Source organism: Mesoplodon densirostris, chromosome 3 (assembly GCF_025265405.1).
Source record: "Mesoplodon densirostris isolate mMesDen1 chromosome 3, mMesDen1 primary haplotype, whole genome shotgun sequence".
NCBI classification, from domain to species: domain Eukaryota; kingdom Metazoa; phylum Chordata; class Mammalia; order Artiodactyla; family Ziphiidae; genus Mesoplodon; species Mesoplodon densirostris.
The window spans coordinates 148,364,142-148,378,478 of record NC_082663.1 but is presented as its reverse complement, the minus strand read 5'-3'; the positions used below and the strand labels follow the sequence as shown (position 1 = coordinate 148,378,478).

Sequence of the window (14,337 nt, the reverse complement as noted above, 5' to 3'; positions counted from 1 at the left end):
TCGCTTTTATTTAACCAACAGTTGGCGAAGCTAAGTGCAAATCTTCGCATTACAAACTACGAGGGACACAAAGGGGAGCAGGACTCTGGTCGCTGCTCTCAAGCACTTTACAACATGCTTCACAACTTTAAAACCTGGCATCGACCTGCTGTGACAGCTTCAGAGCCAGGTTGGGGGTACCCCGTCACCCTCTCATTAGCACTCTGCACAGTCCTCAGGTTCTCTGTGCAAGGTCTGGGGGAAGAGCGAGCGCTCCCTAAGCATCCCACCAGGCCTCGACTCCTTGCAGAGCTGCCCTGGGCCTGCATTTGCACATCCATGAAATGGGCCTTCCCCGTGAGAAAGAAATCTCCCTTCTGCAACAGCAGAGTATGGTCACAGGCAGCTGTTCCCAAATCCAAACTTAGGAGATGAAGAGTCAGCGTCAGTTCAACCATGTGGCTCAGCGGGTCGGCCGCCCACCTCGCAGCCAGGCCCAATGCTTTTGTGAAGGGAGGACTCCCTGGTCCTTTGGGGAACAGGACTCCCCAGACGCTGATACCACTTCTAGCTCCCTAGGCAACCCCCCGCCCCCTGAGGCTCCCTTCCCAGCCTCCTTTCCATCTTTTCAGCATCTGCTCAGTCTGTAACCACGCCCATTCCTTCCCCACCATCCTTGGAGATAAATCACATGGCTCCCAGCCATGCCCCCTGCGTGAGCAAAGACCTGCCCCCCAAAATACATCACCACGTGCCCCCTAAAAAAATACAAATCCAGCAGATGACAGATGTGTAAGTACACGCTACAGGTCAAGGGATCAAACAGGTGGGGGTGTGGTCAAGGCAAAGGGTACCAGAATGACATTTTCCTGGGAGCCAGAGCCAAATGCAGAATCGCCCTTCTCAGCTGGGCCTGAAAGTTCCAGAGAATACAACAGGAAGGTCAAGAGAACCAAAGTCTCCCAGAGCAAGCGGGCCTGGGGGAGGGGGGGAAGCCCCGTTGTTTCCCATCACACTGAGGCATTCACAGGTTTGGGGCATCATGGGGGAGACAGAGAAGGCCGACTCTGCTGGATTCACAGCGTTTCCCCGCCCCTTCTCTCCTGCCTCCCCAGGGGCTGCTGCCCCCTGAGGAAGGGACAGAGCTCCTGGGCCTCTCCCAAATCTGCATGAGAACACAGCCGGCACAGAGAGTCAGACTCCAGGGTGGCTCAAGCTTTCCTCTGGGACCGGTTTCACTTGTCAATACGTGTGCAAGGATCCAGACCAGCGCTGTCGAGTGGAACCTTCTGCCCTGATGGAAAGGTCGCTTCTCCGTGCTGCCCAATGAGGTGGCCGGCACCTCAGGAGTGGTGGTTCCTGGCCACTTAAAATGTGGGTGGTGCAACTGTAGGGAACCGACTTTTTCGTTCTCGTACTTTTACGTTTAAACAGCCACCGAGTGCTAGCTGCTGCCGCGCTGGGCAGTGGTGAGGCGCCTCTCTTTGGCCCAGGGTGCTCACCTGCTCCCCGCACCCCCAGCAGGACCGCTGTCTCCCTCTGTCACCGGCCCAGAATGCCGCCCCTTCTCACCGCTCCGCTCACACAGATGACAGCCACCCAACCAGCCAGGGCGCCACATATCACAAGGGGAATGGACACAGCTGGGCCTGAGACGTCCCCCCGGGGGGCCCGGCGGGTGGGGTGAGGGGCGGGAGCCATGCTCTACGCCCACAGGGTGCCCAGCAAGACTTCCCCAGGGGCCAGCTTCCTTGAAAGTGGACCCTGAAGGTTTATTTTGTTTTGTTTCTTAACTCAATACAGATCGGAGGCAACGAGCTCTGTCCCTTCAAGGGAAATGAACTCACACCACTCTGCAGAAATCCCCCATTCAGCTGTCATGAACTATTCCTTACTTCTCAAGAAAGAGGTGCAACACCAAGGCTGAAAGGAAATCGCGGTAAGAGGGTGCCCCCAAGCACAGGCCTCAGGGATCCTGGGCCACCAGGCGGCTGGGATGGGCAGGGGGGGAGGTCTCCCACCCCCCCACCCCTGAAACCCGACGGCCACACAGCACCTTATGAGCCAGAGCTGCCTGAGTGGTGCCGGCAGCCAGGGATGCCCCAACCTGCCCTCACTAACAGCGGGGATTTCGGCTGCCAGCCCCACTGCCCCCACACTGCCTCTCCTGGCTTCGAGCCCCTGGAAGGCAGGGGCAGCAGGGGAGGGTGAAGAAATAAATGATCCTATGTCGGGGGGTCGCAATGGTCCTGGGCTTGGGGAGGGGGAAGGGGCTTGGGTACTGAAGAGGAGAACAGCCTTGGGTTCGCCAGGACTGGCTCAGGGTTTCCAGATAGAAGGGAAAAGGGCCATGGGGAGAGTTTAGGGAGGCTGGAGAACACCCTAGGTTTGCAGCAAGGCTCTCGGTGGCGGCTCCAAGATGCTGGGGAAGGCAGGGAAAATGGGGTGTGCTGGGGGAGAGGGTAGTGGGTCAAAGTCACGGCATCAGACTAGGGGATGCTGGGAGGAAGTGGGCGACCCTGAACGTAAGGAAAGAGACACATGGGTTCAGGGGAGACTGCAGGTCTCTGCAGGGAGAACGACTATGGTTAGAGGAACCAGAGAGAGGAGACCTGGACTCGGGGACAACGAGGGGAAGCGTAAATCAGAGTCACAGGGGCAAAGAGGGCCCGAACTGAGGGGAGTGAGGCATCTGGTGTCTGAAGGGCGTGGAGGCTCCAGGTCCGAGCAGAAATGGTCCCTGGACCTGGTCAAAGAGGGTCTGAAGGTGAAGAGACAAGACCCTTGGGGCCCTGCGGTCCAAGGGAGAGTGATCAGGGCCTGAAAGCAGAGGGGGCTGAGCAGCAGAGTGGGTCAAAGACATCTGAAGAAGAAAGCCCAGGTCCAAAAAAGGAGGCCGCTCAATGCAGGCCTGGGTCCTGGTGGGAAAAGACCCGGGACCCTACCAGGGTTTGAGGAGGAACAGATGCTCAGGCTGAGGCAAGGGCAGGACCGGAGAGGAGAGAGGTCAGCGTGGGCCTGGGTACAAGTAAGGAGGAGGCTGCAGACCAAGGCCCCAGGAGTTGTGGGGAACTCAAATCCCAGCAAAGGTTTAATGCCGGGAGTCTGAGAGGATTCAGGGCCAAGGGGCCAGAGGGGGTAGGAGACACCGACTGGCCCTGGATTCAGACAGGAAAGGGGGTACAGGCCGGATCAGAGGAATCTAAGGGGGCCCCGCGGGGGCTGAGGGGAGTCAGGACTGTGCCGGGATCCCGAGGGATGTCCCAGGGGGCGCTGGGTCGGACTGGGGTCACAAGGGGCGTCCCAGGGGGATGTGGGCCAGGCCGGGGTCCCGAGGAGCGTCCCAGAGCGTTCTGGGCTGAAGTGGAGATCACGGGGGTGTCTCACGGGGATCTGGGCCAGACCGGGGTTCCGAGGGGCTTCCCAGGGGACTCTGGGCAGTGGGGCACCGTGGTTCCCGGGGGGTCCGAGGCGCTCTGACCCGGCGGGGGTGGCGGATGGGGGAGGGGCGCCCCCGCCCCACATAAAGGCCCGGGGAGCTGCGGGCGCGCACAAAGCTGGGCGGGCGGGCGCCAAGCGGGGGCGGGGAAGCCGGGACCGAGGAGGGTCGGGCCCGGCCGGGCGGGCGGGTAAGGGAGGGAGGGAGGGAAGGAGAGAGGGGGCCGGGCGGGCGGCGCGGGCCGCGCTGGGGCGGCGCGGCCGTTCCTCACCTGATTGTCCATGGCTGGCTCCCCGCCCCGCCCCCGGGCCCCGCGTCGCTCGCCGCCGCCGCCGCCGCTCAGCGCCGCCGCGCCGCCCTCATTGTCTGTCAGGCGCCGCCGCCGCCGCTCCCGGCCGCCCGCCCGCCCGCCAGCCCCGCGGAACCGGAAACCACCGCCAACCCGGGTCGCGCACCGACTGCGGGCCCCCGCCGCCGACTCGGGCCCGCTGCCCGGACTGACAACTGCCTAGGCCAGTTGACGATGCGGAGGGCGACTTGGGGGGCGGGACTTCCGGCCTGGCGGGGGCCTGCCGGGCTGCGGTCGGAGGGACGAAGACCGCAGCCAATGGGAGGCCCGGACCGGAGGGGCGGGAGGAGGGAGGGAGGGAGGCGCGAGGCAAGCCCCGCAGAGGGGATCGCGAGGTGTGCGCCGCACGTGGAGGGGGGCGGGGGCGGAGGCGGGACGGGAGCGCAGCGCCTGCGCACTGTGGCCCGCAGGGGGCGCTGCCCAGTGACCGGAGCCTCCCGGGGCTGAGCCTCCCCCGGGCCCCAACCTCCCCGGTAGGGAGGAATCCCCAGGGACACTTTTGTTTCCTGGCCACGTGTTGCTGCTGTGTGATGGAATGAGACCTGGGCTCTGGAACTGCAGATTAATTTTCCAATCCTGGATCTGTATCATGGTCAACTCCCTGCTTACCCTGAATCTCAGTTTGCGTCTGTAGAATGGGGACCATCACGGTGTGATGCTAGTACGTGGTAATCTGAATGATACAAATCTAAAATCTAATGCATTGACATAACCGAGAAGTTCTCATTTTATCCACGAGATTTATCATGCTAATCCCTCCAAAAACCGTTTTTTAATTTACCCATGATAATATACCGCGACTTGTAAACTGTTTATATCGAACGTAAACATATCGCCCCATCTTTTTCAGGATCCTGTAAGCCACTTGTCTCTTGGACCTTAGGACTTCTACCTACGATTTGGGGTCCCTCGTGCAGTTATTTTAAATCCCTTCTTATAAATAGAAATCAGAGTTTTTTTGTTTGGCTATTTTCCCCCCTCCACATCTCATTTAAGTGTCAGGCAAGTATTCATTAGGTCGTGTGGCCTGTGCTTTGCGCTGAAGAACAGCGCCGGAAAATCAGTTATTTTGGGATAGAAATAAGTCCAAACAAAAACTCTGAAGAGGGCCAGATCACTGTCATAATACATAGTAACACCGTACTTTTTAATCTACGGCAGGGCGAGCTGGTTCGTGGGGGAAGAGGGGAGGGTGGAGGTCATGCTGAGAAAATAAGCAACTTTTTTTTTAGCTATTCTTCATAATTATACCCAATCACCATCTATTTTGTTTATTTATTTATTGTTTTTGTTTTGTTTTGTTTTGTTTTTCTGTGGCCGTGCCCTGGCATGTGGGATCTTTGTTCTCCTAGCCCGTGCTGCCGACAGTGGAAGCGCGGAGTCTTAACCACTGCTCCGCCAGGGAAGTCCCAGCAGCAACTTTAATGTGGGTACAACTTTAACTTTTTTTCTTTTTTTTTTAAATCCTGTAACTGGATGTAAGTGGATCAGTGGTTCTAAGTGGTCCTTGAACCAGGAGGTTCAGCATCTCCACGAACTTTGTTAGAAATGCAATTTCTGGTTTCTCTTGATTTATGGAATCAGAAACTGGGTGTGTGGCCAGCTGGGGGTGGGGTGGTGCAGCAGTTTGTCTCTGAAGGAAGCAGACAGTGAAGAACCTTTAAGCTACAGTTGTTGCAAAGAAAAGCTTCAGGAACTCAGCCTCCTCCCTCTTACTCATCTGGAAATTATCCTTAGATTAGATCCTGAATTGTTGGGGGTTTTCAAAACTACCTCCCTGGAGCTCCAACTAGATCAGGTATAACTTTTTGAGCATTAGAAAGGATAATGGGGAAACAACCCAAGTGCCCATCAATGAATGAACAGACAAACAAAATGTGGTCTATCCATACAATGGAATATTATTCAGCCTCAAAAAGGAAGGAAATTCTGACATGTGCTACAACATGGATGAACCTTAAGGACACTGCGCTCATTGAAATAAGCCAGACACAAAAGGACAAATACTGTCTGATTCCACTCACATGAGGCCCCTAGAGGAGTCAAATTCATAGAGACAGAACTAGATGGTGGGGGCCAGGGGCTGGGGGAGGGGGATGGGGAGTCAGTGTTTCATGGGGACAGAGTTTCAGTTTGCGAAGATTAGAAAGTTCTGGAGATGGATCATGGGATGGTTGCCTAACAATAAGAATGTACTTAATACCACAAAACTGTGCACTTAAAAACGGATACAATGGCAAATGTTATGTTGTATATGTTTTTACCACAATAAAAAAAAGGACCATTTAACTCTGTGAACATACAAATATACATGAGTCCATAGTGATATTAAAACAACAAAGCACATTTGTCACCTTCGAAGGTGACAATTGTATGAACTCCTCACTTACCAAGGCTTTACAGCATGAAACCAGCTCCAGTTGATGAGGGAAGAAAGCCCTTTTTGCAGAAAAATGCCAACAAATAATGTTAAAAGGAGGACAGAAAAATCACTGTTTTGAAACCCCTAATGAACTAATCATCACAGACAAGAGTCGTCAATGGATGATAAAACGATTAACTGAAAGGTTCATGGGAGACTGGATAGTATCATGTCCACCAGTGATCTCCTCATAGATTGCCTGCTAGATGCAAAGAGGGAAAAAATAACTTTCCAATGGAAGCATCATACCGTTGCCACCTTTGTTCAGTGACTTTTAGCAGCAGGGCAGTGGGACAGGCAGATGACAAGTTCCTACTAGGTGCAATGGGAAATACACAGCACCAAAAAAGTGTTCATGCCCCGAAAGTTTAACTTGAATCACACCTCTAATTCCAGTTTACAGAAGAAACACAAAGGACAGAGGCACATGGCAGATGACACCATGAGAAGCAATCAGACCAATCCAGAAGGCGGAACTCTCAACAGCCTGGCTTTCTGGAGTCAACAGGATGGGAGGAAAGAAATGAGGACCGCCCAGAGTTCAAAGAGAAGGTGTCACAACCAAATGCAATGTTGGGCACTTCATTGGATCTTGGCTTTGAACAAACCAGCTGTGTCAACTGGGGACATTTGAATTTGAATTATATTGGATCATGTTTAAACTTGTATTTTGTTAAGTGTGATCATGGAATTATGGTTATGTAGGAAAATGGCCTTATTTTTTAAAGCTGCATAGGGGTGAAATGCCACCAGGCTAATCGCCTTTAAAATACATTAATTTAAAAACTAGACAATTCAAATATGGCAAATGTTAAGAATTGTTCAATCTAAGTGATGGGCATATGGGATTTCATTAAACTGGTCTCTATACTTTTCTGCATGTGGGACATTTCTATAATAAAAAGTAAAAATGTTAAAAATGCATCCTTCGCCTAAAATTGAACCACTCTTTTCCTTCCTCTGGAGGTAAACAGAGGGCTGCTCCATTTTGTCATTAGTATGGCCATGTCCTAGCCAAAACCTGCTGTACACAAACTCCAGAGGATGAATTTTAAACTCATTTCATCCTGACAATTGTAAGAGGTAGGTGTTGTTGCCCCCATTTCACAGGTGAGGAAACTGAGGCCCAGAGGAGGTGAGTTAGCCAAAGTCCCATGCTGAGTATATGGCAGAGCCAGGGACCCTCTGAGAGTCCAGAGCTACATATCTGCCACCCTGTGTCTTACCTTAGTGCCTACTAGCAGCCTCCCCCACAAGAGCATCTGTACACGTTTGCTGAATAAGGATATCAGGGAAGACTTCCTGGTGGGCAGGGGGGAGGAGATTGAAACTGAGTCTTGAATTGCATGGAAGGTGAATTCTGATTTCTTTCGGAGGAATGAAGAATGTTTAGATAGTAAGTTAGAAGGTGGCATTGTGCACAATATTGCTCTGGCTGTCATTTGCTATATAACAAATCACTCTAAACTGAGTGACTTAGAACAACACTAATCAGTTATTGTTGGGGCCCAGTTGTTGGACCTTCAGAGATTCTGGTTTCATTAGTCTGCAGTAAGACAGGGCCACCTCCCCCTCCCCCCTTTTTTAAGTTCAGCTGGGGATTCTCATGTGCAGACTGGGTTGAGAATCACTGAGCTGAAGTTAATAACACTTTTTGTTATTATTGTATCTAGTTTTGTGGTTATTTTTGATCCATGTCAAATGACTTCTGGAAGTGACACAATGTTTCCTATTTACTTCAGTAAGAGCAAAGGGAGTAGGTTTAAAGAAGAACATAAAGCAAATGGCAGTCTGAGCATTTGGCAGAATGCATGATTGATACACGTTATCCCGAGGTTGCAAGCATCTGCAATTCAGGTAGGACTTGGCAGAAACGGCTTCTCTGTGCCCCTCATGATGCGAACTTACTGAGGCCGAAGAATCTCTCCAACACAGCTCACTCACCACACCAGCAAGTTGGTGCCAGCTATTGGTTCTTCCCCATATGGGCTCCTCCACAGGGTGGCTTGGGCTTCCTCACAGGATGGTGGCTGGGTTCCAAGAGTGAGTGTCCCAAGAAAATCAGGAGATAGCTGCATTGCCTTGGATGAACTAGCTTCAGAACTCACCTGGAGTCACTTCTACCATAGACTAAGCCCACCCACATTCAGGGGCTCCTTCACAGAGAAGCATAAAGGTCACATTGTAAGAAGAACATGTGGAATGGGAGATGTGGTTGCAGCCATTCTGGAAAATATACCATCTTCCACAGTTATTAACTCCAATATCTGAAGACCAGGTCCTGGGTAATTATAGATTATAGTGATAAACTTTATTTAATTTGCTGTTAAATAAAGTAAAGCCCAAAGTCTGTATAAATATCTACAAGGTCACAGATGAGGGGGACAGGGAGGCACAGACCTCCCCTATCTCCCCGTTGCTCACTCTGCTCCCTATACCCTGAACACACTGCCTGGTACATAGTAGCTGCTCAAAAAAAAAATGTCTGTTGCATGACATGAAATAATAGTGAATCACATCGTGAGAAGGTTAGTTCCTGATGATTTCTCTTCTAGTCTTTCTAATTCCTTCAAGAAGAAAGTCTTGGCTTTGTGTTCACAACTCTTAAATTCGTCTCTGGCACCCTCTTATCTTCCTAATGACAAGAGAACAGACCAAGGGTTCAGACCCTGGGACAGGTGACTTACCTTGTACAGGGCCGTGCCTGTTCATTGATGTCTCTCGAGGAGCTTCAAAAAATACCAGTGCCCGAGGCCCACCTTCAGAGATTCTGGTTTCATCAGTCTGGAGTATAGACTTTAAATTGGGGTATAGTTGACTTACAATATTATATTAGTTTCATATGTACAACATAGTGATTCAATATTTTTATAGATTATACTTCATATAAGGTTATGACAAAATATTGGCTATATTCTCTGTGCTATACGTCACATCCTTGTAACTTTTTTTTTATACCTAGTAGTTTGTACCTCTTTATCCCCTTCACCTATTTTGGCACTCCCACCACCCCTCTTCCCTCTGGTAACCACTAGTTTGTTATCTGTATTTCCATCCTGCCCCTGACATTTCTTTAAAATCAGCTGGGTAAACAACACGGTCCTACTATATGGCACAGGGGACTATATTCAACATCCTGTTATAAACCATCATGGAAAAGAACTTTTAAAAGAATGTATATATATGTATAACTGAATCACTTTGCTGTACAGCAGAAATTAACATAACATTGCAAATCAACTATAATTCGATAAAAATTTTTTAAAAATCAGCTGGGGATTCTCATGTGCAGACTGGGTTAAGAATCACTGAGCTGCAGTTAATGGGACTTCCCTGGTGGTGCAGTGGTTAAGAATCCACCTGCCAATGCAGGGGACACAGGTTTGATCCCTGGTCCAGGAAGACCCCACATGCCGTGGAGCAACTAAGGCCATGGGCCACAACTACTGAAGCCCACACACTCTAGGGCCCAAGTGCCACAACTACTGAGCCCACGTGCTGCAGCTACTGAAGCCCGCATGCCTAGAGCCTGTACTCGTCAACAAGAGAAGCCACCGCAACGAGAAGCCCGGGCACCGCAAGGAAGAGTAGCCTCCGCTGGCCGCAACTAGAGAAAAAGCCCGCGCAGCAAGGAAGACCCAATGCAGCCAAAAAAAAAAAAAAAAAAAAAAAGAATCACTGAGCTGCAGTTAATAACACTTTTTGTTGTTACTGTATCTAGTTTTATGGTTATTTTTGATCTATGACAAATGACTTCTGGAAGTGACCCAATGTTTCCTGTTTAAATACACCAGTGTGAGCAAAGGCAGTAGATCTTAAGAAACAAAAAGCAAATAGTAATTTGAGCATTTGGCAGAATGCATGATTGATACATGTTATCCCGATGTTACAAACTGAAATCCAGGCACAAGTCCCACAGCTAGAAAGTAACATTTTGGACCTGGGGGGTCTAGCTTCCAGTGTGTAACTGAACTGCTATATTAGGTTTCTATCGCCCTCTAGTGGTCCAGTTTATTTGCACCCAAAAGGAGGACTTGGTATTAATTCCCCTACTTTTCACCTTGTAGATGGTTCAGCCCTCAAAGACTTTTTTTGGAACCCTCTTTCTGGCCTTCAGCACGTTTCCTGTACCTTCCCGTTTCCTGCCAGCCACAAATGTACACACAGCCACTCATAGCAGTATCGAATAAGACCAAGCTGGCGCAGAGCCTAATGGGGTGTTGGAGACCTACCCCAGATTAACTTCAACTCAGAGCAGAGCTTGAATGTCACACGGAGACACTTGTCTCTTATCCCATAGGCAGTGGGGAGCCATGCATGGTTTTGGAGCAGACCAAAACTATGTGCAACAAGGCATTTCCCCAGCAAAGGGCACTACACTGGACATTTGAAATTTTCTACCTCCTAGCATCATTCTCCCTTTTTTATTTTCTGGTAACAGTCCCTGATCTGAGGGCTCCCTCCAGTATGAGCCTGTAAGTCACCTTTGTGTGAATTTTTAAATGGCAGCCCTTCTGGGAGGATGCCAACTCATGACAGGCACAAAGCTTAAGAGAGGACTTCGACCCCCACTTGCTCCCTCTTCCCCCCAATCAGACTCACAGTCAGAGTGAGGCTCCCACCCTCCACAGAGGAAGCACATGCCCAAGTCTGGCCACTCAAAGGGCTGCATCCTTCTCGCTACTGGGATCGGCGGAGGCGGGTGCGAGAGGGCATGACCTAACACCAGCCAAGAGTGACTCTGGGAGCTTTCTTAAATTTTAATTGAGGTAAAATTCACATAACGTAAAACTAACCATGAACCATATTAAAGCGTATGATTCAGGGGCATCTAGAACCTTCCCAGTGTTGTGTAAAACCATCACTTCTATCTAGTTTTCCAAGACATATTCTTCACCCCAAAAGGAAACCCTATACCCATTAGTAGTCACTCCCCATTCCCTCCTCTCAGCCCCTAGCAACCACTAATCTGCTTTTGCCCTTATGGATTTGCCTGTTCTAGACATTTCATGTAAGTGAAATCATAGAATATGTGCCTTTAGTGTCTGGATTTTCACTGAGTGTAATATTTTCAAGCTTCATCCATATTGTATCACGTGTCAGAGCGTCATTCCTTTTTAAGGAGGAATAATATTCCATTGTATGGATGCACCACTTTTGTTTATCCATCGATGGACACTTAGGTTGTTTCCACCTGTTGGTTCTTACCAACAGTGCTGCTATGAACATTTCTGTGTGCATATTTGTTTGAATACCTGTTTTCAATTCTTTGGGGTATATGCCTAGGAGTGGAACTGATGGATCACATGGTGATTCTATGTTTAACTTGTTAAGGAACCAGTAAACTCTTTTCCACCACAGCAGTACCATTTCACATTCCTACCAGCAAATCACAAGGGTTCCAATTTCTCCATGTTCTTATCAGCACTTATCTACTGCCTTTAAAAAATATTATGGCCAATTTAGTGGGTGTGAAGTGATATTTGTGGTTTTGATTTGAATTTCCCTAATGATTAATGATGTTGAGCATCTTTTCATGTGCTCTTGGAGCTTTAGTGTATACTTTTCTACTTGGAAGGCTAGAAGCCTAGTGCTGCTGGCAGCCACCTCCTACCCATGAGGCAGACCAGAGGGATGGAGGGAACCTGGCCCTGGTGACATCATTTGAAGCCTAGATCCAGCCATACCTGCAGCAGGCTAACATCAAAGGTATATATGCTGATTATCCTTTTGTCATTCCAGCCAGCTAGAGTTGAACATTTTGTCCTTTGCCACCCAGAGTCCTCCATGATGGAGACTGGAACTTGCCAAGGTCCCATGGTTAGTTAGAATTACACACTGGATGCGTACCTAGACCTCCTTCCTACCTACCCATTGCCTCCATGCCCCAAGAGGAGGCTGTAAGGAGGGGTCAGCACGGGCCAGGAGACAGAAGCTGGGGACAAATCATGGCCATGCATTTAGGGATAGAGGCAAGAGGATTAGGAAGCAGACGCTTTTCTATCTGCCTGCCCCCAGAAGATTTTGAATTGAGATTCTTAACTATCAGAGTGTCAGATGCCCTTTAGAGAATATCATGGAAGCACAGCTGCTCTCCCCACCAGAAACACCAGGACACAACACTTTGCAGACAATTCACAAGTCTGTAGAAATTCCCACCGTCTCCACCCCCTCCTCCCACCACAATTCATCCTGAGGCCATAGGTGAAGAACTTCTGGTTTCTGGAACAAGAAAGTCAGAAAGACCCAGAAGCAGGAGACCTGAAATCCAAATACAGTCTTTCTTCTGACTCACTGTGGAGCAAGGAATTTGGGGGAAGGACAGTCCTGGTTCAAGTCCAGGCTGTGGGGGCCTGGGGAGCCACATCTATAAAATGAGACTATTCTTGTCTATCTGGAGGGGGGGTCGAGGGTTATTAGGTTCAATGCTGTGTGTCATGGACATGTAAATATGAGGGGCCCCTCTCCTTCCAATGTCCCCATCTCTCCAGCAGGCTAGAGGGTGTTGTTTCTTCTCCTTTTGGAGTGATGCAATCCAGGGGCTTAGATAACATGCCCAGAAACCCATCTTCTGCAGAGAACGTCAAGTGGTTCATGGATACGAAACCCATCCCGGCCCCCCAGGTTAAGAACCTCTTACTCTGAACTCTCTCTCATTTACTAGGCTCCAACAACAGCTTCCTTTCTGTTCACTTCATTCCCACCCCAAGAGTTTCACACGTGCCATTCTCTCTGCCCAGAATGGTCTTGCCCAGCTCTTGGAATGGCTGGTTTCCTTGTTATTGAGGGCTCAGCTGGAAAGTGCATCCCCCACTGATCATCCATTTGAAATGGGTGCTCCCCCACCCCATGGTCTTGAGAACATCACCATGCTTTATCTTTTCTGCAGCACCCATCAGTGTCTTGGTTATGTGTCTTTATTTATCCAATGTATGTCTCCTCATTAGGGGAGGGACTTTGCATGTCTTTGTTGTCATATATCCCCAAGGACTAGTGTCAAACATATAGTAGGAACTCAGTATATATTTGTTGAAGAGATGAATGACTGACTGACTGAATGAATGAATGAATGAACAGGTGGGAAAATAGATGAATGGAGGGATGACTGAATGATTTGGATGGATAAATGAATAAACAGATGGCTAAATATGGATGGATGGATGAATGGATGGATAAATAATTAAACAAATGGTTAGACAGAAGGATAAGTGCATATAAATGGATGGCTAAATATAGATGGATGGATGGATGATTAACAGTTGGATACATGGATGGGTGGAAGGATAATGAGTAAGGGATGATGGAAGGATGAATAATAAATATATGGATGGATGGATGGATGAGTAGATGGATAAGTGGGTGAGTGGGTGGATGGATGGATGGGTGGATAAGTGGATGAGTAGATGGATGCATGTATGGTTCAATGAATGGATCATACATTAATGAATAAGCGGTAGATAAAAAAGATAGATAACAGATAAAAGGATGGACAAATGAAGGAATAAATTAGTGGATGAGTAAATTAAAGGATAGCTATATGGATAGTTCAATGGACAGTTCAAAAGATGGATGGGTGGATAAATGGATGGATAAATTACAGAATGAGTAGATGGATGGATGTTTGCCAGACTCCATGCTAAGCACTTTATATGTTATCTTGTTTTATCTACACAGAAATCCCAGGAAGGAAGGAATGTTTTACAGACAAGGTCCTTGAACTTCAGAGGCAGGAAAAAATCGCTTACCCCGGATAATACAAGTAGGAGATGGTGGAGCAGAATTCGAACTTACATCTGCCTGACTCCAAGCCCTGGGCTCTTAACCACCATGGAAATCACCCTCCCCTTCTCCCCTCACTTTGAGAGCCTGTACCAGCCACTGCAGCTCCCGTACTGATGCCCATGCCCCAACAGCACCCAAATCACCCAGTCCCGGCCTCCAAGTTGCTCTGCTGTCAACACCAGAAGTCCATGGGAGCCCGTGTGAGCCTGTGTGAGGATCTGTGAGGTCTCTGCACGCATGTGTGAGTGTAGAATGAGGTGACTGGAAAACATGTCCCTTCTCTGGGTTGCCCCCCAAGTACCAGTGACATTGCACAGCCAAAGACAGGTCCAAAGAGTCTCATAGTGACCGCCACTCTTTATAAGG

The 14,337-nt window shown here is 49.3% G+C and overlaps 1 protein-coding gene across 3 annotated transcripts in view; it reads right to left on the bottom strand.

Moving 5' to 3' along the window:
- Positions 1–14,337, bottom strand: part of MLLT1 (MLLT1 super elongation complex subunit) — a 118,219-nt gene that overhangs the window by 60,730 nt on the left and 43,152 nt on the right. For 2 of the 3 annotated variants that reach the window (XM_060094309.1, XM_060094311.1), the window contains exon 1: positions 3,690–3,760. The exons of the other annotated variant lie outside the window; for it this stretch is intronic. In XM_060094309.1, coding sequence (XP_059950292.1) covers positions 3,690–3,701 — 12 coding nt within the window. In that variant the 5' untranslated portion in view covers positions 3,702–3,760. Of the gene's footprint in view, positions 1–3,689; positions 3,761–14,337 lie in introns of those variants that run through there. 3 annotated transcript variants of the gene reach the window in all.